Source organism: Dendrobates tinctorius, unplaced genomic scaffold (genome assembly GCF_039654945.1).
Source record: "Dendrobates tinctorius isolate UK_male_01 unplaced genomic scaffold, ASM3965494v1 ptg000003l, whole genome shotgun sequence".
Lineage (NCBI taxonomy): Eukaryota > Metazoa > Chordata > Amphibia > Anura > Dendrobatidae > Dendrobates > Dendrobates tinctorius.
In genome coordinates, this window is record NW_027361671.1 from 92,477,825 (window position 1) to 92,505,803 (window position 27,979).

Genomic DNA, 27,979 nt, shown 5'->3' on the forward strand with positions numbered 1-27,979 from the left:
ATAAATGCAAAAATTATCGACATAAATTTACCACTAACATGAAGCCCAATATGTCACGAAAAAATATTCTCCGAATCGCTAGCATCCGTTGAAGCGTTCCTGAGTTATCACTTCATAAAGGGACACTGGTCAGAATAGCAAAAAATGGCCAAGTTATTAAGGTCAAAATAGGCTGGGTCATGAAGGGGTTAATATATTATGAACTCTCCCTCATGAGCAAAAGAAGAGTAGAGTTTTGGTGTAAAATATCCTTTAATTAATGTACACACCGTTCAAAAATTTGGGGTCACCCAGACAATTTTATGTTTTCCATGAAAACTCATACTTTTATTAATCAAATGAGTTGCCAAATGAGTTTAAAATCTAGTCCAGATATTGACAAGGTTAAAAAAAAAAGATTTTTATTTGAAATAATAATTTTCTCCTTCAAAATTTCCTTTCGTCAAAGAATGCTCCCTTTGCAGGAATTACAGCATTGCAGACCTTTGGCATTCTAGCAGTTAATTTGCTGAGGTAATCTGGAGAGATTTCACTCCATGCTTCCAGAAGCCCCTCCCACAAGATGGTTTGGCTTGATGGGCACTTTTTGCTTACCATACAGTCAAGCTGCTCCCACAACAGCTCAATGGAGCTGATTGCGCTTTCCACTCCATTACAGATAGAACACCAGCTGCCTGCTTCTTCCCTAAATAGTTCTTGCAGAATTTGGAGGTGTGCGCTTTGGGTCATTGTCCTGTTGTAGGATAAAATTGGCTCCAATCAAGCGCTGTCCACAGGGTATGGCATGGCGTTGCAAAATGGAGTGATAGCCTTCCTTATTCAAAATCCCTTTTACCTTGTATAAATATCCCACTTTTGCTAGCACCAAAGCAACCTAGACCATCACATTACCTCCACCATGCTTGACAGATGGCCTCAGGCACTCTTCCAGCATCTTTTCAGTTTTTCTGCATCTCACAAATGTTCTTCTGTGTGATCCAAACACCTCAAACTTGGATTCGTCTGTCCATAACACTTTTTTCCATTCTTCCTCTGTCCAACGTCTGTGTTCTTTTGCCCATGTTAATCTTTTCCTTTTATTAGGCAGTCTCAGATATGGCTTTTTCTTTGCCACTCTGCCCTGAAGGCCAGCATCCCAGAGTTGCCTCTTCACTGTAGACGTTGACACTGGCGTTTTGCGTGTACTATTTAATGAAGCTGCCAGATGAGGACCTGTGAGGCGTCGACTTCTCAAACTACAGACTTCAATGTACTTGTGTCTTGTTGCTCAGTTGTGCAGCGGGCCTCTCACTTCTCTTTCTACTCTGGATAGAGCCTGTTTGTGCTCTCCTCTGTAGGGCGTAGTACACACCGTTGTAGGAAATCTTCAGTTTCTTGGCAATTTCTCGCATGGAATAGTCTTCATTTCTTAGAACAAGAATAGACTATCGAGTTTCACATGAAAGTTCTTTTTTTCTGGCCATTTTGAGAGTTTAATGGAACTAATAAATGTAATGCTCCAGATTCTCAACTAGCTCAAAGGAAGGTCAGGTTTATAGCTTCTGTAATCAGCCATACTGTGCTAACATACTTGCACAAGGGTTTTCAAGGGTATTCTAACCATCCATTAGCCTTCTTACACAGTTAGCAAGCACAAAGTACCATAAGAACACTGGAGTGATGGTTGTTGGAAAGGGGCCTCTATACACCTATGAAGATATTGCATTACAAACCAGATGTTTGCAGCTAGATAATGTATAGAGTGTATTTCTGAATCACTTAATGTTTGCTTCATTGAAAAAACTGTGCTTTTCTTTCAAAAATAAGGAAATTCCTAAGTGACAGTAAACTTTTGAACAGTAGTGTGTGTGTGTATGTGTGTGTATGTGTATGTGTATATATATATATATATATATATATATATCGTATATACTCGAATATAAGCCGAGATTTTCAGCCCGTTTTTTTGGGCTGAAAGTCCCCCTCTCGGCTTATATTCGAGTCATATACACCGGGGGGTCGGAGGGGGAGAGGGGGCGGGGGTGTCAGGTCATACTTACCCGTCCTGATGCTGTCTCTTGAGCCCCCAGCTTCTCCGCGCTCTCTGTTCCTGCCTTCAGCGGTCACGTGGTACCGCTCATTAAAACTCATGAATATGCTCATGAATTCCGATATTGAAAAAATATCGGAAGTCGGTATCGGAATTCCGATACAGCAAGTATCGGCCGATACCCGATACTTGCGGTATCGGAATGCTCAACACTAAACATAATGCATTCTGTGAAACAATTTAAGGGACGTTTCAGTGAGTGAAACTTGATTACTACCTTTTACTATATTTTCATAGCATTTGTACCACCTTTGAGGTGTAAGGGAGATTTGTAAATCTTCCTCCCATTGTTCCATAACCTTCATTTTCAAGCACTCCCTAGGTTATAGAAATATAAAGTAAAGATGGGATATAAGACCATTTCCCAATGGGTCATATAGGCATTGTAGTTCATAAGATGTAGGTTTAGAGTCCGCTGAGTTTGCAGTTAATTTTTGTAAAAAATGGAAAATTTGTTCTAACCTAAAAATTTCAGACCTTGGTACTTGATGTTTTGTGATGAAGTCTTGTTTTGGCATTAGTTTAAAGTGAGTAGATACATTTTGCAGCCTAGTTAATTTATTTTGTTTCCACCATGTGTGATTCCTTGACGCTACCCCTGAGAAATCTATTTTTGAAATACATCAGGGCGGGCCCTTCCCTCACCAGCTCTGCTGCACTTTTTCACCCACCACCATCCCCTGGTCTTAGACTGACAGGTCACTCTTTCCTCAGTGACCTGTTCCCTCTAAGCGAGCACCCGATGGTGTTGTTATATCAGTGTAGTGAGTCTTTCAAAGTCATTAGGAGCTCACTATTTAGGCACCATAGTTGCAAATGAACCTGGGCAACCTCTCATCAGGTCCTCTTTAAAAAAAAAAGATGAACCCCTTTAAGATCAGCCACTCGAATATTTTTAAAAGCAGTTCCCTACCCTTTAATGACACTTCCCACACAGGGAAGTGATAAACTAAAGACTCACAGGTAAAACTGTACAATCTTTCATCAATAGCTAAGCAGTATTAAAGTTTGAGAGACTCACCTCGTACGGTGGTTCCATTTTTTAAAGCTGACGGAACATATCCCTTGGTTAGAAATGGCCGGCTGCAGAGACATCGTTCAATCTGTCCAGTGCAGTTTATTGCCACATAAGTCAATGGAACAATAGCATTTCTACGTTTATACTACAGTGGGAAAAAAAGTATTTAGGCTGGTTTCACATTTGCGTTTTTTAGCGCTGGAAAAAAACGCTAACCTGCGCATGCGTTTTTTCCCCTATATTTAACATGGGTGCGCATACCTGCGCGCTTGTAAGCGCATGTATGCGATTTTCATGCGCTGCGTTTTTTTGGGGTGTGCGATTGGATTTTCCAGACGCATCATGTTGCATTTTTTGGCCCTGCAAAAAAGCGCATGCGCACATATGCGCACGTTTTGCGCTAAAAATGGCCATTATAGCCTATGGATGCGCATATGTGCGCACTGGCATGCTCATGTAAGCGTTTTTTTGCATATGCATTTTTTTTTTTTAACCATGGAATTTAGGGGTTTGAGTTAGAGTTAGGGTTAGTTAAGGGGGTTTAGGGTTAGGGTTAGGGTCAGGGTTAGGGTTAGGGTTGGGTTTTGGGTCAGGGTTAGGGTTTAGTATGGTTTGGTTAAGGGTTAGGGTCAGGGTTAGGGTCAGGATTAGGGTTAAGTATGGTTTTGTTAAGGGTTAGGGTCAGGGTTAGGGTTAGGGTTAGGGTTAGGGTCAGGGTTAGGGTTAAGTATGGTTTTGTTAAGGATTAGGGTCAGGGTTAGGGTCAGGATTAGGGTTAAGTATGGTTTTGTTAAGGGTTAGGGTCAGGGTTAGGGTTAGGGTTAGGGTTAGGGTCAGGGTTAGGGTTAAGTATGGTTTTGTTAAGGATTAGGGTCAGGGTTAGGGTCAGGATTAGGGTTAAGTATGGTTTGGTTAAGGGTTAGGGTCAGGGTTAGGGTTAGGGTTAGGGTTAGGGTCAGGGTTAGGGTCAGGGTCAGGGTTAGGGTTAGGGTCAGGGTTAGGGTTAAGTATGGTTTTGTTAAGGATTAGGGTCAGGGTTAGGGTCAGGATTAGGGTTAAGTATGGTTTGGTTAAGGGTTAGGGTCAGGGTTAGGGTTAGGGTTAGGGTTAGGGTCAGGGTTAGGGTCAGGGTCAGGGTTAGGGTTAGGGTCAGGGTTAGGGTTAAGTATGGTTTTGTTAAGGATTAGGGTCAGGGTTAGGGTCAGGATTAGGGTTAAGTATGGTTTGGTTAAGGGTTAGGGTCAGGGTTAGGGTTAGGGTTAGGGTTAGGGTTAGGGTTAGGGTCAGGGTTAGGGTCAGGGTTAGGGTTAGGGTCAGGGTTAGGGTTAGGGTTAGTTAGGGTTTAGGGTTTGGGTTAGGGTTAAGTATGATTTGGTTAAGGGTTAGGGTCAGGGTTAGGGTTAGGGTTAGGGTCAGGGTTAGGGTTAGGGTTAGGGTCAGGGTTAGGGTTAGTAAAGTCAGGGTTTGGGTAGTGTGAGGGGCCACCTAAAAATGTTGGAAAAAAACGCAAACGCGGTAAAAACGCGCTAAAAACGCATACAAACGCATAAAAACGCTGCGTTTTTTTCATGCATGCTCATAAAAATGCTTGAAAAAAACGCAGCAGTTGTATGCTTATGTATGCGTTTTTTCAATGCGTTTTTTTGCGGGAAAAACGCGCTGCAAAAAAAAGCAAGTGTGAAACTAGCCTTAGTCAGTCAGCAATAGTGCAAGTTCCACCACTTAAAAAGATGAGAGGCATCTGTAATTTACATCATAGGTAGACCTCAACTATGGGAGACAAACTGAGAAAAAAAAATCCAGAAAATCACATTGTCTGTTTTTTTTTCATTTTATTTGCATATTATGTTGGAAAATAAGTATTTGGTCAGAAACAAAATTTCATCTCAATACTTTGTGATATATCCTTTGTTGGCAATGACAGAGGTCAAACGTTTTCTGTAAGTCTTCACAAGGTTGCCACACACTGTTGTTGGTATGTTGGCCCATTCCTCCATGCAGATCTCCTCTAGAGCAGTGATGTTTTTGGCTTTTCGCTTGGCAACACGGACTTTCAACTCCCTTCAAAGGTTTTCTATAGGGTTGAGATCTGGAGACTGGCTAGGCCACTCCAGGACCTTGAAATGCTTCTTACGAAGCCACTCCTTCGTTGCCCTGGTGGTGTGCTTTGGATCATTGTCATGTTGAAAGACCCAGCCACGTTTCATCTTCAATGCCCTTGCTGATGGAAGGAGGTTTGCACTCAAAATCTCACGATACATGGCCCCATTCATTCTTTCATGTACCCGGATCAGTCGTCCTGGCCCCTTTGCAGAGAAACAGCCCCAAAGCATGATGTTTCCACCACCATGCTTTACAGTAGGTATGGTGTTTGATGGATGCAACTCAGTATTCTTTTTCCTCCAAACACGACAAGTTGTGTTTCTACCAAACAGTTCCAGTTTGGTTTCATCAGACCATAGGACATTCTTCCAAAACTCCTCTGGATCATCCAAATGCTCTCTAGCAAACTTCAGACGGGCCCGGACATGTACAGGCTTAAGCAGTGGGACACGTCTGGCACTGCAGGATCTGAGTCCATGGTGGCGTAGTGTGTTACTTATGGTAGGCCTTGTTACATTGGTCCCAGCTCTCTGCAGTTCATTCACTAGGTCCCCCCGCGTGGTTCTGGGATTTTTGCTCACCGTTCTTGTGATCATTCTGACCCCACGGGGTGGGATTTCGCGTGGAGCACCAGATCGAGGGAGATTATCAGTGGTCTTGTATGTCTTCCATTTTCTAATTATTGCTCCCACAGTTGATTTCTTCACTCCAAGCTGGTTGGCTATTGCAGATTCAGTCTTCCCAGCCTGGTGCAGGGCTACAATTTTGTTTCTGGTGTCCTTTGACAGCTCTTTGGTCTTCACCATAGTGGAGTTTGGAGTCAGACTGTTTGAGGGTGTGCACAGGTGTCTTTTTATACTGATAACAAGTTTAAACAGGTGCCATTACTACAGGTAATGAGTGGAGGAAAGAGGAGACTCTTAAAGAAGAAGTTACAGGTCTGTGAGAGCCAGAAATCTTGTTTGCTTGTTTCTGACCAAATACTTATTTTCCACCATAATATGCAAATAAAATGAAAAAAAAAACAGACAATGTGATTTTCTGGATTTTTTTTTCTCAGTTTGTCTCCCATAGTTGAGGTCTACCTATGATGTAAATTACAGACGCCTCTCATCTTTTTAAGTGGTGGAACTTGCACTATTGCTGACTGACTAAATACGTTTTTTCCCCACTGTATATATATTGGCTCTTTAGATTGCAACGTTAATTCTTTTGTGCATCATTGTAGACAGCTACTTTATAGCACTGAGGTTTGAACAGGTAAGCAGCAGAGGATATTTTTTTCACTGTCATAGAAATCCCATTTGCATTGATGAAAATAGTATTTTATTGCTTTGCAGTTGCTCTATATAGGTCATCAAGTGCACACTGCATAATCGTCACCTGTCACTTGCTGGGCAACGTGGTGGCATATAGAAAAAACATCTTCCTATATCTACATTGTATTTTTGCATAATGTGTGTCCCCTCTGCCCTTGGCTGATAACCATAACAAGAGGATCAGGTTGATGGCTGCTGCTGTCTCTCATTTCTTGCCTCCTTATGCACGGGAGGTAAACGCGGACTTGTCACCTGTCATGGAGAGGTCTTACATAGCTGTCACCTATCATAATAGTGCTGTCACCCTTCTCCTTCCTTTTACACCTGTGCTGTAAATTTTACCTACTTTGCTGTATACATGAAGCATAATGTGCCGCAGTTTGAACAAACAGAATTTAGGATGTGATGACTGCTGTGCTGTGACTACATGTTCTGTTTAAAAAGGAAACTAAAGTAACCCAACCGTTTATAGCAGAGTGAGAGAGGCTGGGACTGCACCATTTTAGTTTCACCGTTTACAGTAGTAGCTCATTTACTGGAGAGCAAGTAGTAAAAGTTGTAATAGGATAATATAGTAGGTAGAACAATAATAGAAGCCAGAACGGGTGCCACAGGGGGCCTGTTACAGATTTCGCACTGTAGCCTACGTACTTCAAGTAATTCCACCGCATATCTCCGAGATAACCAAAATTCTGCTTTTATTGGTTATCACTGGTGGGAAAATCAGTGCAGTCTATGGTATTCTTTGCATCTGGATCGCCCGCCAGGGCAGTGGGGTACTCGGTACTGGGCCGGTATTTCACAGGGAAGTGTCACAGTAGCGGTGACCCGGTCCATGGCCCTGGGCGTCCATGTAAGGGAGTGAAGTGATGGGATAAAGTTTATGAATAGATCATTCGTGACGCCACCTGTGGTGTTCGGCAATGAAGATGTTAAGCCGACGCAGACAGATCCGCTGGGACAGATGGTGTGGTGCAGCCAAGATGTTATAACCCTCCACAGGCAGGGCTGTTGTCCCAGGGCAGTGTAGATGGGTGTTGGGAAGGAAGGTGCAGTGTCAGGCACAGAGATGTAGCAGTGCCAGGGAGGTTGCAGCAAGAAGGCAAGGACACAATAGGTTGCAGTTTCTTTACCTTTACTTGGCAAATGCAGCCCAGGGTCCTGAGTACAGATGGCACAGGAGCTGGTTAGCCTGGAAGCAAATCAGGAATCACTCTGGCAGATGGGTTGTGCAGTCTCCTTACTAGTGCTCTCTATGAAGTACTCCCAGTACAGAGTTACACTGGAGTTCCTCCTTTCTGATGTTATCCACACTCCACTCGCATGGCAGACAGCCGTAGCCTTCTATCTCTCTTGGCTCACCCGTCGCTGTTGTGCCTCTGAGGATTATGTGGGAATAGAGCATTCACAGCTTCCTATTCCTCTGGTTTCTGGTGCAGGACCGTTAGTATCCATACACCCTTGGAGACCAGGCTCCAGATCATGCGCTATCACTGGGACTGAGCTCTCCACTTTCCTCAGTCTCCCCAGCTCTTCTCATCCACGTCTGCACACGACGCCCTCCTCACACTAACTAACTCACTCCTTCCTGGCCCCCAGAGACAGCTCCTCCCCTCAGTTCTGGGTTCAGAGCTCCCTCTGCTGACCCGGAGTGGGAACTGTGTTGAATGCAGTGATCAACTGCCAGAGAGACCCTTCATTGCTTCCAGGCGTGACATCACTCTCCCTAGGAGGAAGGCAATGCCACTGTGGCGACCATACTCCTGGGGACGCCACACATCTATCTGCTGGTGCCATGCCCTCCACTTAACTGACAGTGAAGATTGAGGCTCTTCTGCTCTCCTTTTAACTGACAGTGGAGACTGAGGCTCTTCTGCTCTCCTCTTAACTGACAGCAGAGACTAAGGGTCTTCTGCTTTCCTCTTAACTGACAGAGGAGACTGAGGCTCTTCTCTCCTCTTAAGTGACAGCGAAGACAGAGGTTCTGCTCTCCTCTTAAATGATTTTGGAGACTGACGCTCTTATGCTCTCCTCTTAACTGACAGCGGAGACCTAGGCTCTTCTGCTCTCCTCTTAATGACAGAGGAGACTGAGCCTCTACTGCTCTCTTAACTGACAACGGAGACTGAGGCTCTTCTGCTCTCTTCTTAGCTGACAGAGCAGAGACTGAGACTCTTCTGCTCTACTCTTAACTGACAGCGGAGACTGAGACTCTTCTGCTCACCTGGGGTAGAAGCATGCAGCGGTCAGGAACCATGCACATTTCACTTTGTAAGTAACTTTCCTGAATTATGACTATGCTTCACTTTTTCCACTTACTCTATGCTTAGTTCGCACTATGTTCTACTCAGTGACTTGCACCAGTTTCCTTTAATCATTTAATTCCGCATATTTGCTGTGATGTCTACAGTGGCAACTTAGTGGTCCGCATTATTATATATGCACTTTGCACTTTATATTCAGATTGTGGATCTTTTTATAGGTCGTACCCTTGTAATTTAAACAGTACAGAAATATTGCATACGAGATAGTGGCCCGATTCTAACGCATCAGGTATTCTAGAGTCTTTCTCCACGCCACAGATCTCCCGACGGAGGTGTGCGTCGTTTGATTGTGCTGATTAGTCGCAGCCGGGGGCGACCAATCAGCGCCGCGGGATTTCCGTTACAGACAGACTTAGAAGATTATTGCATATTAAATGGTGGCTCGATTCTAAAGCATCGGGTATTCTAGAATCTCTCTCTCCGCGCCGCAGATCTCCAGACAGAGGCGTGCATCTTTTGAATGCGCTGATTGGTTGCGACCGGCCGGTCGCAACCAATCAATGCTGCAGGATTTCCATTACAGACAGACAGACAGACAGAATAAGACGATTATATAGTAGATACATATATTTTTTACACTCTGAGTGCAGTCTGCACAAATTTTTTTTTACTTTGAGTAAGCAGCATAGTCTTATCTGTGCATTTAATTATGGTCAATCTCAGCATTTTATTTCCATACTAGCGTGATTTCTAATGTTCTATATCTTGAATTTAAAAAAAATATATTATTTTTTCTTTTTTACTATGCTCTAATAATAATAATGATTTGATTTTTAATCTTAAAAACTTGCAATATATCATCTTTCCTCATTTCATTACTTGAGATTGTGTATAGTTATTGTGATACTGTAAAGTGCAGTTTTTTATCCTTCAAAACATGTTGCAAAAATGCAGCCTGTGAACAAACCCACAGACTCCAAGTTACAAGCCATATTTGCACATCAATACAAGATAAACTACGGTACTGTGGATAGTGCTAGAATAGGCATGTTTCGTACTGTTTTACATTGCCCTATTACATACTACCTCTGCTCGTATACACTAGACTTATTACAACTATGATTTTCTTGAAGTATTTAGTGCTTGTTTAATGCTAACTGTAATTTTACTATATTTGTGAAATTTCCATTAAACTGTCATGGCAAAGTATTAAAGGAAAAGATTTTTTTTTTTTTTTTATCTGTTTATCTTCACCATGGACTGCGGAGAATGTGGACTGTTAAGGCTCATTCACACCCCTCTTTTTGTCATACAAGTGCTATCTGTTTTTTACCGCTCCGTACCTATGGTGTTGTATGGAGCTGTTCACATGTCTGATTTTCTTCCTCGGACTGAGTGGTTTGCAGGAAATATCGAACGCATGTCCGATATTGATCAAAATCAACAATACAAGTCTAAAAAAAGCAGGTCTCACCGGGACAACATTCTAGTGTGGTCTGATTTTCATGGACTGCCAGAATGAAGAACGCGTAGAAACTTATTTTTTTTGACATTGGGACCACATTCTAATCAAATTCAGAGCAAAGTGTGATAAAAAAAAATCTGTCCATATTTCTCGTACATGAAAAATATTGACATCTGAATGAGCCCTTATACATATGGTCCAATGACATGAAAATACTTAAATTGTGCATTAGACACTGGTTCTTGTTTCTTCTAATCTGTATTATCCTGAGGCAGACAGAAAATTAGGTTTTATAACCTGACATTTTTAGGGCACTTGGCTAAAGTTAGTTTTTCCTTGGAATCTTTCAATATGGCACTATTGTTATCTCTGACATGTACCATATGTTTTTCTATTATGCCTTGTAGTTTGAATACTTCATGTGTTTTATGTTGGATTCAGTTGATACCATTGAATCATATATTCTAAGATTTAGAAAAGATCATTAGGATCCCTAGCACCATAATATACAATCTGGTGAAAATCATTTACCACTTTTCAAGTTTTCCCACTCTCTGGAGCCTTGTAGGATTTTTTTTACTAGTCCACTTTTTTTTATTTTTGCCGTGCCTTCTTAAAAGATGGAACTTATGTGATGCGTAAATATTTATATACTTGGATAATATTAATATACTTGGATATATCAGTCTATGAAATAGGGATTAAGACTATTGAGTTTACTCCATCTATTATAAATAGGAATATATTAATATAAAATATGATCAGGCCATAACACATCTGTGTGAATGGGGAGTAAAAAGTGAATAAATTAAGAGTTTTTCATATACCCTGTTGCAGTTGAATTACAATTGTAATGAGGTTGCCCCTCCTCGCTCTTGTGCCTGTAGCATCTGCTCATTGTATCAATGATAGGGGTGAAAGGGGTTGTCCTCTGAGTGCAGATTTATTAATCCCCCCCAGCACACACACTGTGAGCAGCGGGGACTCGCCGGTTTCAGACCCGGGACCAATGGTATGTTTCAGTTATTCATGCTCCCTGTCAGAGGGCATGGCTTCTCTCCATATACTTGTATTGAACGAGGCCGCGCCCCATCTAGTGACATGAATGGCCATGTATGGTATGCATAACTCATATGTACCCACTGGTCCTGGGTCTGAAACTGGAGTATCCCTGCAGCGCACAGTGCGTGTGCTGGGGGATTCATAAGTCAGCAGTCACCCACAGTGACTTCAGACTTATCGGTTTTGACCAGACAACTTAAATGACTTTTCAGTTGCCAATTATTGCATTGTATTTAGACTGCTTTTGCTGCGCTATTTACTTAATTGGGTGAACCACAGAGAGTGCCTTTGCACCTTCTAACCAAAGTGGCATGTTCTAAGTCTGGCCATGGAAGCCCTTTTGAGTTGATGGATACGCTACTATTTGTTAATTGTGAAAAGCTTTTTTATCAAGAGATCCTTCAAACTAGTAGTCTGTGTATGAAAACTCATCTACACAAAGCATTGCATAACATCCAAAAGACTTTAGACCTACTTGTTCAATTGACAAATCAGTCAGTAGTGAAGCTCAAGAATCCTTACACCTGATATAAAGGAATCAGAGCATTCCCCTCTTGACAAATTAGCATTAAAAGTAACTGAATTTTTTTTCTGACATTTCTTAAAGGATCAAGATGAGTCTTCGGGAGCACACCGCTTTTAGCCCCTCTCTTCTGCTTTGTAAAGGTTGCTGCGCTCCTGAAGATTGACAGTTCAGACCTGTGGCATGGGAGGAATGCTAGGGGGCTGAGGCTGCTCAGATCCAGTAATACGGATTGATTCAGAGCAACACAAACAAGCTGTAAAGTGTAGACCCTGCTGCTGTAACTGGCCATACTGGAACTGCAGGGTGACTAGTAACTTAGGCAAAAAACTGTACACTCTAAAATTAAAAATCCCTCTGTTCTAGAGGACATCAAAGGATTTTTAATCAGGAATAAGTTGCTTGTTTCTACAAAACCTTTGTAAGTTTACCTATTTATGAATTGAGATAACCCCTTTAAGTAGGATGTCTGGTATAATAACTGCACATAAACAGTATAACTGCCCGCTTAAATATATAACTGACATTTCAAATTCTCTTAGCATACACCTGAGATAGCAGAGAATCCCAATGCAACCCCTCTGCAATATTTTTGTTAATTTCATAAATGATGGTGTATAAATCAAATTTATTGACCATTTTGTTAGAGAACTCACAAAGTGATTGAGACACTTGGTAATTAACAGTGATTGATAAGAAGTCTAACAGTGAGGATATTCAGAGCAGTTTCAATGTTCTCTGTTGGCCTCTAAAGCTCAGACTGATAAATATAAAAAAGAAACCGAGACCTCAGTGGCAGAGCGCAGTCAATTACCTCTGTCCCAGCGCTTTCTCTGAAATGCTCAGAAGAAAAATCTGTAATTAAAGCCAAAACAATCCTCCGTACTGTGCAGGTTATATTTTGCGGTCATTCCCCACTGATCTGATTCAGCTGGAGACTGAGAAATTGTGTTCAAATTTCCATGTGGATGGAAGAATAATATACATAGCTGAACCAGCTGGATGTGGCCAGGTATTATCTCTTCCTAGCCAGCAGAAAAGTCCCAGGTTCATTTTTGGCTACGTGTAAGGATCAAAATAAAATGCTGATAGTTTTTATACATCAAGTTATGATTGATGGGTCAGACCTTACTCTGATTTGCTCTTATAACTTTTTGAATTGTTCCATTTCAGGGAGTAAGAAGCATCTCAGGTTTATGATACTCTCTGTGGAATGCAGCAAGTAGGTGTGAGTAATGTCCCTATAGTTTATAAGTGATTATTTCTATGGGATACCGGATATACAGTACAGTGTGTTTTCATATAAATGCTGTGAATTTTTATGTGGACTGTGCATTTTAAATACATTGTGAGACCTGCTAACAGGTCTCCCCACAAGATTGATCATGTGACCCAGCTCTGTTCGAATATGCAGAAGGTTCTGGAAAAATGCCTCAGGGCAGCCAGCCAATTATTGCAGCTCTGCAGTCACATAGAATTCCTGTGAGATAGTTTTAATTTGATGTGGCAGTTGGTGGTCATACATCTTGAGAAGAGTCTCTCCCCTTTTTTTTTTAAGGTACAGGGGATAAAATTTCAACTTCAGTTGCTTATGCCTGCAGGGCACCGACTTTATATACAAGATATCTGAGCAACAACTAAGAAAGGCACAGTTTAAATCATAGGATATTTCAGTCACATCAGATCACAGTTCTCAATAAAGCAGCCAATGGGATGTGTACAGTCCAACAACAACTGTGGTGTAGTACAAATTCTTTACAGCAGTAAAGACTGACACTTTCTGAGGTAATTTTCTCTTCAACTTCCTCAATATCAGCAGTATTTATTCACTCAGTCTTCAATAAATATTAGGCATAGAGGATTCATCCTTTTCGTGATGCCAAATTCTTGTGGCGTTCCCATGTGTTGTATGGCTGAGGGTTGTACTCCTGACAGGGTATGATGTATCTTAGGGTGTGTGCACACATTGCGGATTCTGCTGCGGTGTATAGTACCATTAAAATCAATGGAAATTAAAAACCGCTGTGCAGACGGTGCGGATTTGCTGCGGTTTCAAATCCGCAGAAAGAATTGACATGTCAATTCTTTCTGCGGATTCCGCTGCGGTTTGCCATCTGCTCCATTGTAGAGGTGATAAACCGCAAGGCAAAACCGCAGGGTAATCCGCAGATAAACTGCAGGTCTTCTGACCTGCGGATTTTACTAAATCTGCGCGGAAAAATCCGCAGACCATTCCGCAGCGTGTGCACACAGCCTTGTTACAGTGGCCATGCTTTTTGTCAGAAGAGTCTTTCCTTCTCAAATTACACACACAGGAAACTCCATAATACAATTTTTGCACATTAACTGCCTCTAGGCAGAAGATGATGATGGCAGTAGTAGTGGGTGCATTTGAGCTCCAGTCATGAAGCAGCAGTAAGAATTTCAAACAGAAGTCTTTTTACTGAAGGTAATGGGGCAAATTATTATTTACAAACAGTGGGAAACGGGGGTACAGGATTACACTCACGGTTGATGATTGCTGTGTACCTGCAGACAGGCAGATCTTAGTAACCTCTGGTTTTATTAAGTCTGAATATTTCTTCTTCAGCACTGTGCTCTGTTTCTGCCCTGAGGTAATTCTTCCTCCTAGAGGTGCGGTAGTCTTCCTCATATGAAAACTATTATCTCCCCTTTTTGTGTCAGTCCCCTTTTTAAGAAAAGCAGGCAGGTAGAAGGTAGGTACAGTTGTGGCCAAAAGTATTGACACCCCTGCAATTCTGTAAGATAATACTCAGTTTCTTCCTGAAAATGATTGCAATCACAAATTCTTTGGTATTATTATCTTCATTTAAATTGTCTTAAATGAAAAAACACAAAAAGAATTGTCCTAAAGCCAAATTGGATATAATTCCACACCAAACATAAAAATGAGGGTGGACAAAAGTATTGGCACTGTTCGAAAAATCATGTGATGCTTCTCTAATTTGTGTAATTAACAGCACCTGAGACTTACCTGTGGCACCTAACAGGTGTTGGCAATAACTAAATCACACTTGCAGCAAGCTGACATGGATTAAAGTTGACTCAACCTCTGTCCTGTGTCCTTGTGTGTACCACATTGAGCATGGAAAAAAGAAAGAAGACCAAAGAACTGTCTGAGGACTTGAGAAACCAAATTGTGAGGAAGCATGAGCAATCTCAAGGCTACAAGTCCATCTCCAAAGACCTGAATGTTCCTGTGTCTGCCGTGCGCAGTGTCATCAAGAAGTTTAAAGCCCATGGCACTGTGGCTAACCTCCCTAGATGTGGACAGAAAAGAAAAATTGACAAGAGATTTCAACGCAAGATTGTGTGGATGTTGGATAAAGAACCTCGACTAACATCCAAACAAGTTCAAGCTGCCCTGCAGTCCGAGCGTACAACAGTGTCAACCCGTACTATCCGTCGGCGTCTGAATGAAAAGGGACTGTATGGTAGGAGACCCAGGAAGACCCCACTTCTTACCCCGAGACATAAAAAAGCCAGGCTGGAGTTTGCCAAAACTTACCTGAAAAAGCCTAAAACGTTTTGTAGAATGTTCTCTGGTCAGATGAGTCAAAAGTAGAGCTTTTTGGGCAAAGGCATCAACATAGAGTTTACTGGAGAAAAAAAAAAGGCATTCAAAGACAAGAACACGGTCCCTACAGTCAAACATGGTGGAGGTTCCCTGATGTTTTGGGGTTGCTTTGCTACCTCTGGCACTGGACTGCTTGACCGTGTGCATGGCATTATGAAGTCTGAAGACTACCAACAAATTTTGCAGCATAATGTAGGGCCCAGTGTGAGAAAGCTGGGTCTCCCTCAGAGGTCATGGGTCTTCCAGCAGGACAATGACCCAAAACACACTTCAAAAAGCACTAGAAAATGGTTTGAGAGAAAGCACTGGAGACTTCTAAGGTAGCCAGCAATGAGTCCAGACCTGAATCTCATAGAACACCTGTGGAGAGATCTAAAAATGGCAGTTTGGAGAAGGCACCCTTCAAATATCAGGGACCTGGAGCAGTTTGCCAAAGAAGAATGGTCTAAAATTCCAGCAGAGTATTGTGAGAAACTCAATGATGGTTACCGGAAGAGGTTGGTCGCAGTTATTTTGGCTAAAGGTTGTGCAACCAAGTATTAGGCTGAGGGTGCCAATACTTTTGTCTGGCCCATTTTTGGAGTTTTGTGTGAAATGATCAATGTTTTGCTTTTTGCTTCATTCTCTTTTGTGTTTTTTCATTTAAGACAAATTAAATGAAGATAATAATACCAAAGAATTTGTGATTGCAATAATTTTCAGGAAGAAACTGAATATTATCTGACAGGATTGCAGGGGTGTCAATACTTTTGGCCACAACTGTAATTCCTTGACCTACAAAATGGCTTCCTCTTCTCAAAATGTCTAACCACCAACTTCCACTTCAAATTAAAACTATCTCACTGGACTTGGCTCCTCTCCCTTCTATGTGACCGTAGAACTACAGTCATTGGCTGACTGCCTTGAGGCGTTTTTCCGGAACCTTCTGCATATTCAAACAGAGCTGGGTCACCTGATCAAGCCTGTGAGGAGAAGAGTAACCCTTTTTGTGCTGCCTGTCAGCAGGTCTCAAAATGTATATATCTAAGTACTTGCGCTATGAATCAAACTGCATACAATGAAACATGGGTTAATATGAAGTACCTGTTAGATGTAGATGATTTTTTGTTGGCGTGCAACAAATAGTCAGGGTCAGGTATAGGATAAGAGAAGGGGACGGTTAATATAACAATATGCTAAAAATGCCTTATTATGTAAAATACGTTATGAGTTGATCAATACCCCCCTAGTACAAATAGCCAAATAACACTAGTTGATTTATCGTGGGGTTAATAGACAATGCATAAAATTAATAGTAATAATCCATTCCAGTAACGTGCCAGTGCAAAAACACGGTGTGGATATATAGCTGTTCGTGGCAAAAAATAGTTTCTAGATAAGGAGCGTAATACCTGTGTTTTAAACAAAGGCGTATGTTGCTCAGGCAATATCAGCAACTTCCCTAGGAGGTTAGCACAAAAAATTATTAATTAGTACGTGGTTTAAAAAGGTACTTGGCTCATGGTTTGGATAGTCTTCAGTTGTTTGCGTTCCAGGCAGGTTCAGGAGCGCTGTCCCTGCCGGTGTATTTATATGAAAACACACTATATATCCGTTATCCCATAGAAATGGACACTTTGTGGGATACCACACATGCAACTCTTGTTGAAGTGCCCTGTCCTGTGTTAAAATTGACTATTATACTTGACTAATAAAACTGAACCGCAATGTTGAGGTTCCTTTAAATGGAACCTGTCAGCAGGCTTATGCATAGTAACCTACAGACAGTGTCAGGTCAGCGCCGTTATACTGATTAAAATGATACCTTGGTTGATGAAATCCATCTTGTGGTTGTTCTTTAATCTTTATTTTTAGTTTTTAGCTAATGATATGCTCGTGCTCCGGGGTAGCCTGTGGAGGGGTCTTCATGTAGTGCTCTGATTAGGTATTCATAATGAAGACTGCTAGGAGGTCACTGATCCCTCACTGACCTGCCCCTCAATGTCTATGAAAGCCAAAATGAGGCTGTCATTGACTTAGATTGACTAGTGACTTCCGGATCACTCCATGAAACACTGCAACAGCTGGACAAGTCATAATCTGCCAGAGATTGACAGGAGTGGCGGTGATAAAAAATGTTGACGCTGGAAGGTGAGTATCAGAAAGTATTTAGATATTGATGACGTATCCCTATTGGTCATTAGTGTTAGGCCGTTTAAGGTGTAACACCCTCCACCCGATGTTCAGTGGTTCGCAGGTCATGTGGCATCATGGCCAGCAAAGTGTTTTGAGCTAGGACACCACAGTGCTCTTCACTGCGTAGTGACCATTCTTGGAATCTGCAGATCAGATTCACTCTATTGGTAGCTGAGTTGCAATACCTGAGAAGCCACTACATAGTGTGTGGAGCTGTTTCAGCTTTGTACACTGTCTTCATCTATCCAGGGCTGATACAACTGATGGTGAGGTGTCATATGTTGGAACCCCTCTAAGGATTGGTCATCAATATACTAAAAACCTACTAATACGTATAGTACTAGAAACCTCTTATAAAAAGGTTGTCCAGCCACACTAAAAACCGTTCAAGTGCCATGCATAGGTTACAAATAACAAACATGCCCATGCATGTGTCCTGAGTAAAAAAAATAAATAAATGAGGTTGAGGCACCCTAAAGAAATTATGCACAGGGTACCATTTAGTCTAAAGCTGGAGTCACACATAGCGACTTTCCAGTGATCCCGACAACGATATCAACGTGTCAGGATCGCTGGTAAGTCGCTATGTGATCGCTGGTGAGCTGTTAAACAGACAGCATCACCAGCGATCAGCACAGCGATGCCGAGCGCCCGGCATCGCTGTGGTCGTTAGCGCTGATGCCATAGCCCTGTAAAAAAATAGAATTAAAATAAAAAATATTGTTATTCTCACCTTCCGACGTCCCGCGCAGCCATCCTGCCTCTCTCCACACTCCGGTCCCAGTAATCCTTTGCGAGAATGACCGCGAGAATGTCACGGTCTCGCGGCAGCGCGACATCTCGCGGTCATTCGTGCAAAGGATCACTGGGACCGGGAGCGTGGAGAGAGGCGGGAAGACTGCGTGGGACGTCGGAAGGTGAGAATAACAATATTTTTTTAATTATTTTTTTACAGCTGATCGCTGGTCTCCCGCCTGTCACACGCAGCGATGCGTGCTGGCCAGCGGGAGACCAGCGACGAAAAATATGTCCAGAGGTTTCTTGCAGCGATCAGCGATACCGGCAGGGGGGCCGGTCGCTGATCGCTGTCACACACAGCGATCTCGCTGGTGAGATCGCTGTTGTGTCACAAAACTTGTGACTCAGCAGCGATATCCCTAGCGAGATTGCTATGTGTGACTCCCGCTTAAGGATCTCACTGACAGCAGGACAACACATGATTACTGCTTATCATCACTATCTCAAGAGCATGAAGCAGATAGCAGGACATAGGCAGTTACCCAAGGAGAGCCAGGCAGGGACATAGAAGTGCAGCAACTAAGAGGTAGGACCAGTATTTGCTCCTTTGAGAGAGGAGAAATGGGAGAAGCACTGCCAGGGACCTATAAAATGGCCTCCAGCGGGATATTGGTGTACAAATTTCAGTCTAAACTGTCAGAAATTGACTACATGATTGTGGCAGGAGACCGGTCATCCTGAAATGGGACTTCTACCCAACAGGTTTCAAAATGAATTTGTCAGAGCCAGTATCAATCTAGTGCAGTGGGGGTAGGTTTCTATAGAAAAATATCTAGCCTTTTGTAGTCAGAGTGTATAGATAGTTCTTTGATGATGAAAGCATTGATTGACCTTCAAGTTTCCTAGACCTGAATCCAATTGAAAACCTTTGGGACATTATTGGTGCATCCAATGTTGCCAAGTAGTAACAGAAACTGTCCCAGAGGTCCCTGATACGCTGGTCCAGCTCTGAGAAGAGATCTTCCAGGACAACATCAGGAGCTTGCCAAACATTATCAAGAGTGCATACAGGCATTCAAACTAATGAGTCATATTACGAGTTGTCATAATGAAGTTCATGTGAATTGGTTCTTCTGGGATTTCAATGTTTTACTTTGATTTTCAGGGTCATTTGGAATTAGATATAGGTGCTTCTCGCTAAATTAGAATATCATCAAAAAGTTAATTTAGTTCTTCAATACAAAAAGTGAAACTCATATTATATAGTCATTACAAACAGTGATCTATTTCAAGTGTTTATTTCTGTTAATGTTGATGATTATGGCTTACAGCCAATGAAAACCCAAAAGTCATTATCTCAGTAAACTAGAATAATTAATAAAAATCACCTGCAAAGGCCAGTTAAGTAGCCTTTGGCAACTGTATTGGAGGACCGAGAATCTCTTACCTTCTGGGATAGCCGATATAACTATTGGTTAGCAGGGCTGCCACAATGTCATCTGTGTGTCTCGATGCAATGATCATGCCATTAAGAACACATGAGACATGCACAAAAAATGAACAGGTCAGTAAGAAACTGTTCACACCACCCAAAGTCTAAGACACAGAAAAAACACACAGTATGACAAATGTGCATGAATACTCTGTTGTAAAATATATGTAACAGTAAGCAGCAAGTGCTAGTAAAACATGATAACAAACACAGGGTATTTAGTTGATACATTTTTTGCAAAAAATGTATACTGAGCCACTCCACCACGTCACGGTAACCCTTCATGGAGCAGTCCTATCTAATGTATTTAAATTTTCTTATGCAAGCTTTGGGAGATCCCCACCTCTCTCTTGTGGGACATGCACATAAGGAGCCATTTTGCCCAGTGTGCCCATACCATGCAGCGCCTTTCTGAATCCTGCTCATGTAGGTTTTGTTCACATGATCAGGTTTTAAATACATTAGATAGGACTGCTCCGTGAAGGGTTACCATGACGTGGTGGAGTGGCTTAGTATACATTTTTTGCAAAAAATGTATCAACTAAATACCCTGTGTTTGTTATCATCTTTTACTAGCACTTGCTGCTTAGTGTTACATATATTTTACAACAGAGTATTCATGCACGTTTGTCATACTGTGTATTTTTTCTGTGTCTTAATGATCATGCCATGCCAGACTGGCTAATTAAAAGTTGCTCAGGAGATCCCAGAATGTAAGATTGGCAAGTCTCCCTTCCAGCAGCCAGAGACTACTGACATAGTTGATGCACCGGAGTCCCGTAAATCGTTCTGCCCAACCTTAATCATGTGACTTCTGTTCTACATGTCCCCATATACACAGTACGTTAAATTCATCCTAACGTGCCAACTTTAGCTGGACTGGCCGACGCTCTGACGTATACTGGGCTTTCTTAGAGCGCATGACCACTTAGCTGAGTTTGGTCATTTATTAGGAGGGAATCAGGAGAGAGAACTGACACCTAAGGAGCAATGTCATGTATATGGGCCATACCGCTGCTTTGTTCCAGATAACTGTATCCTGCTTTATAGCTTCAGTGCTTTTTGTAATTGTTGATTAAATATGATAAACGATCCTGATTTCTAAGATGTTGAGGAAAAAAAATCGAGCTAGTTCACCTGGTGCTTGTCTACATGGTCAAAGAGACAATTTCTTGTAAGACGGTACTTGTTTTGCTTATATTTTATTTGCCACTTTTCATATACTTTTGAGAAATAAAGCCTGCTGTTTGGGGTTATTTGAATAAACTCCAGCATTAGCAAATCTTAAATATATTTGTCCTAATGGGATCTTGTAGTGTGAGTGATTTCACAGTAAAGCAACGTAGCAAGCTTTCTGACTGGGGAAGGAATATCAGAGCTGATTGCTTTGAGATTCCGTCAATAGACTGAAATTTGCAGTTTCTGGCAGCCTGTAGTTACAGGACAAATGAAAAAAAAAATACCGACTTTTGTTCAATATTTCATAGTCTGTGATTGATTGTCAGGTAAGCTGAGAGAAATCCGAATTTCCCCAGCTGCCCTAGTTCTCTTTTAGATCTCTCTTTTGTCAAGATTTTCAGCAACATAGTTAGCAAGGCCAAAAAAAAGATATTTGTCCATCCATTTTAGCTTATATTCCGTCAGAATGTATCCCCAGATCTACATCCTTCTAAAGATCCTAATAACTGTAAGATACAATATTGTTACGCTCCAGGAAGACATCCTGGCCTCTCTTGAACCCTTCGACTGAGTTCGCCATCACCACCTCCTCAGGCAGGGAATTCCAGATTCTCACTGTCCTAACAGAAAAGAATCCTCTTCTATGTTGGTTTAGTATAATATGTAGATTGGTTAATTTTAAAATTCCATATAGTACATTGACACTGCGATACTCTTACAGTTTCTGTTGTGGTTATCAATACTTGTATTAAGCTGATACTTCTGCCTTGTCTTCCTGGATGTCAGAGCTGCTTGTGCATACATTGTGTTCATTGATAACATGCAGTCCTTGGTAACAAATTATTACATTTTTGTAATTTGTAAGCTTGAACTAGGTTGCTGGTTGTTAATGCTCTTAATGTTACGTGTTTTTTTTTTTACTTTTAGACACACTGTCAGTGCCTCGCTGGTCCCCACAGATTCCACGCAGAGATCTGGGAAACTCCATCAAACACAGGTATAATCATAACCAATGCAAAACAATGGAGGTTGGCACACTGATTCCAAAATTATATTTTAATCATGCTCTAGTCACTTTATAACCAGTTGGTTATATATCTTGGCCTTTACATATTACCAATTTGGTGCACATATTCACTAAACAAATAGAAACTAAACGTAAATGTATACGGGAAAGAAATATTTGTTCTCCTCACGATTTGAATCTAAAACACAGGACAATTAAGACACATTTTGATTTACTCCAAATAATCTCATTGTTTTACATAAATCCTTTTCCCAGTTGTTGTCTAACAAAGCATCCATCTTATTATTGTAATAAAATTGTATGTATCCTGAGGTTGAAAGAAAAACGTGTTAAATTGGTATTCTCAAGTCGTCTCTTGAGCAGCTCAGAACAGTAGTCTCCTTTCTTCGTGGGGACAGGGCAGTGAGGGCACTCTTGCCTGACCGTATAACATGGCCTAGTGCTATGCAATAAATAGCACCTGGCTCAGTGTTATACTATGGCGCATCTCAGATCTGGGATTATTTTCTCATGCTGATTCGGCATGAGAGAACAATCGTAGCATGTTGCAATTGTCAGCGAGACTTGGCTCACTCGCACCCACAGATGTTTATGGGTGCGAGTGAAACATCGCACTGCACTCTGATATCACCAGAGGGCAGTACAATATACAACCGACGCCAGCAGCAGAGGAGATGGAGAAATTACTTTCTCCATCTCCTCCACAGCTGTGCTACGATCCTTTCATGCAAGAGGATCAGAGCACAGTAGCTTGACACTAGGCTCATATTCGCAGCAGAGCAGGAGCCAAGGTTCATTAGCATACTGCATCTCATGCTCTCACATCAGATGCTATAAGCTGGTGTGACTCCAGCCTTAGTAGAACTATAAAGTACACCGTTATCGCTTTATTTACACAGAGGTAACTGGACATTTGAACAAGCACATGGCTCAGGATAGTGAGAGCCATGATAAGGAGTACTGCTCTGAGAGCAGCTTATGGTGGGGGCTAGTGATTTTTTGAGATTTATAACAGCAGCTTGTCAGGAGCTGAGAAAGATGTGGAGGAAGGTGAGTAGCTAAATGCTGTATAGAAATCAATGGGCTGCAGAGAGCTGACTGGTATGTTAGGAGTTAACCCCTCTCTTGGAATATAACTACTTTGCACTCTTGGCTTGGGTCTGGGCATGCAGTAGTGACACCATGAAATCCAGCTGTAAACTATGTAAGATAACAGCTCAATTTGTATGAGAATGACAGCACATAGAAAAATCAAGTCAAATGCAGAGATAAGCCCATCCAAACCTGTTTGTTTTTTTGTTGAGGTATTTGGATGGGCTTATCTCTGCGATTTTCATTTTTTAAGCAGAGGTGAACATGAGCCAGATTGACAGTATACTGGCAATTTAAATAGACTAGAGGATCCAAATAGTTGTTTTTCCCCTAGTACTTTTTGTAGCCCATGGCATTGAGGCATTTCTATTTAGGTGGTATCAAGACCTTTTTTTTGTTTTATTATTACACTTAATAAAAGTTATATTTTAAACAGGTTTTTTTTTTCTAGTAAACTGTTGGATTCACCCTTGTCATGTATTGAACTGTGTAAAATGATTCTTACACATGTGGCAAAATAAGGTTGTGCGCACAGTGTTATTCAGGCGCCAGCGCAGCCTCCGCTTTTTCCTGGCTCTGCCGTCGTTCTTGCAACGCCGGCAGCTTTCACGCTATACTAAGCATAGAGAGCGGGCGGCTTTCGGTAGAAGAATGAGCATTTCACTTTATTTCCTGAAACAGTTATAAGAAATGTGTAAACATCTGCAAAGCAATATCATTTTGCCATTGCTGAGCACTATGTGAATTGTATGGGGCGCTTTTATGGCACTTTCTCGTGAAAAACATACTAGATGGTAAAGCAGGACAAGAAGTGGTTGTGTAGCGTGATAAAAACTAAGTGAAGAATTAAAGAAAAACAAATACATTGTTAGATAAAATATCACATTGTAACATAATAATAATATTATAAACAGTTTTATGGAAACATGGGAATAAATGTATTAGAAACAACATGTCTCATACGGATAAAGTACAAAGCTCTCCACCGGCCCTGCCGCTCAGTATTTGTCTGTAAGAGTTAATCATAGTATTCTGGGATAGTAATATTTTCCTTGTGCTTAATACAAGGTGATTGATTATCCTGTGTAAGAAGAGTAAAGACTGAGCCGTTCGCATCCTGCTTGGGAGCAATCTCATCTTCTCCTTTCTCTCGCTCCCTCACTCGTCTCTCAAGAAGGAGGATCCTGCCTGAATTTGAATCCCATTTCAGCAACTGAACTATTAAGATGAGATAAAACTCAGCCAGGATGATAAAAAGAAATCAAATTAACTTGAGGCCTGGCAGTAGTGCAATAAACGCAACACTGTTAAACTGGAAGTATTTTGTATGAGCATTGGAGATAGCGCCCAATCCTTCCTCCCCATCCTGGCATCGATAAGACATTTTCCAGCGTGAATATTGGACTAGGTTAATGCTTGGTGTATGAAGTTTGATATCAGGCAGACATAATGATGTCCATTCTGCACATTCGGGTAAATCCTTCATGTTGCAAAATTTAAAAGTCATTGTTGGTAGAAAATAAAAGCAGGACCACAGCAGCTTCATGTTAAAATGAAAAGGACAATCAAGTATGTCTCTTGGGGAAGTACAAGAGATGCCTACAAAGTGCTAGACTGCACATGCAAACTCTTGATGAAAGTGGAGATAAAGTCAGAAATGTAAATATATTTCAAATAATTCATCTTTCTTCCTTGGATACATCAGCATTGACACAACATACTGACATAAAGACAGAGTGCAATAAAAAAAAAATCTAACCATTCTCCACATTATGCAGCACATTAATTCAGAATAGGCAACGCTTATTGATACATACCGCTAATGAATGGTGAATTAAAGATGTTATTAAATCTTGTTCATAGGTTGTGTTTGGTGTTGCAGCTCAGCCCCAAGTGAATGGAGCTGTGCTTCAATACTAGATGCAACCTATAGACAAGAGAATGGAAAGGAGATTCCTTTTTTATTTTCCTATAGTTTTAATCTTATATATTGCAATATGACAGCAGCAGGAGGTAGGGACAGAGACCCTGATTCTAGCAATGTGTCACTTAGTTTACCGGGTGCAGAAGTTATGATAGAATCACAGTTTTCTCTGCTGCAGATCTAGCAGAGCTTGGAATGTTGTGCTCTGTATAACCCCGCCCACAACACTGATTGGCAGCTTTCTGTATACAGTGCTGGGGGTGTGGTTGGACTAAGATGCACGCGGCCAGTAGTGATAATCTCCTGCTGTTAAAACACTGATTGTAGTTAAACATCAAAATAGAGTAAGTGACACATCCGTGTAATAAGGGTCACTCCTCCTACATTATGGTGCTCTCAGATACCGTTACCAGATTCCTTGTTACCAGAATTAATATGACAAACTGCATAATTGTTAAAGCAATGACCTAGACCCAATGTGGCTGGTTTACTTACTTTGAAATTCCATATCAGAATTTCTGTATAATCCTATGTGAAACTTTCCATTCCTGATATTGTAACGAAGATGAGGTGGACTTGTAAAACATTTGCCTTTAATATTAATCAGGAAATTTTTCTAGAAGCATTTTATACTAGCTTCATCGGGACTAAGGGATCTAAGAATGTGTTTAGTTTGTCCTTTGTAACAGATCCCATTTAAAGATTTATTTAACACTATTATTTCTCCACAGAAACTTCTACTAAATCTCCAAAATGCAATTATAGGTGAAAGGAAAAATGTTAAATGCCAGACCGAAGTGGACTTTTACTGACTTACCATATATACTCGTGTATAAGCCGACCCGTATATAAGCCGACCCCCCCCTAATTTTGCTACAAAAAACTGGGAAAACTTATTGACTTGCGTATGACCTAGGGTGGAAAATGCAGCAGCTACTGGTAAATTTAAAAAAAAAAATAGATATCAGTAAAAGTAAAATTAATTGAGACATCAGTAGGTTAAATGTTTTTGAATATCCATATTGAATCAGGAGCCCCATATAATGCTCCATACAGTTCATGATGCTCCATACAAAATACACCCCATATAATGCTCCATAAAGGTTAATAATGGCCTCATAAGATTCTCCATAGAATAATATGCCCCATATGCTGCTCCATCAGATGCTCCATAAAATATGCCCCCATATGCTGCCCCCATAAGATGCCCCATAGAATATGCCCCTATAAGATGCACCATAGAATAGCCCCCATAAGATGCTCCATACATTATGCCCCCATAAGATGCTCCATATAGTATGCCCCATATGCTGCCCCCATAAGATGCTCCATAGAATAATCCCAATATGCCGCTGCTGCTGCAAATAAAAAAAATGACATACTCACCTCTCCGTCGCTGGGGGCCAGGTGCCGATGTCGCTGCTGGCTCAGGACCCCGGCACTGGCGATATTCACCTGTCCCCATTCCCACGCTGCTCGCCGCTGTCTGCCACGTCGTCTGTCAGTGTCGTTCAGGCAGCAGGGGTTGCGGCACGCACTAACAACCTCACTGCGCCCTCTGACCTGAGCATCACTGACAGAGGATGTGGCAGACAGCGGCAGGCAGCGGTGAGCAGTTTGGGAACAGGGACAGGTAAATATCGCATATACTCACCCCCCTGACGCGTCTCTGCAGCCCCGTTCTCTCACGGTCTCCAGAGCCTGCCTTCAGCGGTCACATGATACCACTCATTAAAGACATGAATATGCGCATATTCATGTCTTTAATGAGCGGCACCAGGTGACCGCTGAAGGCAGGCCCCTGAGACTATGGGACAAGCAGGGGGGCTTCAGAGACGCGCCGGGGGGGTGTCAGTATGATCCAAGAGGGAGGACTTTCAGCCCAAAAAGATGGGCTGAAAATTTCGGCTTATAAGCGAGTATATACAGTAGTCACAATATAATCCTTCTCCAAAATCGTGAAAAGCAGAAAGTAAATTAATCTTTATACGTAGCGGAAATGAGAAGATTTGAAGAACTATACCTGTGGGTTATGAGGGCCAGAGCATCTTGATTGTGGGAGAGCAAAGGGCATCTCTATTAGGGAATGACTAATATATGTAGCACAGCTTTGTCTCTGGAGAACATAATGCACTTTCCTTGTTTTTCAGGTTCTCAACCAAGTACTGGATGTCTCAGACCTGTACTGTCTGCGGGAAAGGAATGCTATTTGGACTCAAATGTAAAAACTGCAAGTATGTGATTCACTTTATACCAAGGCAGAATTGTCCAGTGACTCAGATACAATGTATTTAAAGTTTGGGGATGGATAATATGTGCTTCTTTTCAGTGCAGATTATTAATCTACAGTCTAATAATATAAATAATTTCCTCCGCTGTCCTAGTTTTAGAACTCGAAATGGAATGAGCATTTTCAATACAAATGGTACGCGTTATCTCAAATGTTGTCATTCCACATCTAATGTTTAATTCATCATCCTACCAATGGTCTCCCTAGGAATTGTACCACTTCAGTTTGTCAGCAGACAGGTAGTTATTAAAGAAGCATTACCACATTAAATCTGTATGTGCTTGGAGTGCAGTGTGAGTGTATGAATATACTCACCTGCTCTATCCGGTGTCCAGCGCTGTTCTTTTCTGCTTCTGATTGACATCACCACATTTGCGACTAGCCGGCTCAATCAATAATCCATGCGTGAGCCCGAAGTCTCTTTTATAGTGTAAGCCTACGCTCCCTAGGCTTCCATGCTGCGCGGAACACAGCGTAACCCAGAGAGCGGTGATGTCACTCAGAAGAGGACAAGACCGGCATTGGACACGCGAGAGCGCAGCAGCAGGTGAGTATACTAATACACTCACACTACATTACATGCACTTATACACACCAATGAATATAAAACTTAATGGAAAT

The 27,979-nt window shown here is 41.6% G+C and overlaps 1 protein-coding gene across 2 annotated transcripts in view; it reads left to right on the forward strand.

Moving 5' to 3' along the window:
• Nucleotides 1–27,979, forward strand: part of KSR2 (kinase suppressor of ras 2) — an 887,084-nt gene that overhangs the window by 582,553 nt on the left and 276,552 nt on the right. For both annotated transcript variants that reach the window (XM_073560006.1, XM_073560082.1), the window contains exons 6-7: nt 21,953–22,022; nt 27,219–27,302. In XM_073560006.1, coding sequence (XP_073416107.1) covers nt 21,953–22,022; nt 27,219–27,302 — 154 coding nt within the window. The remainder of the gene's footprint in view (nt 1–21,952; nt 22,023–27,218; nt 27,303–27,979) is intronic.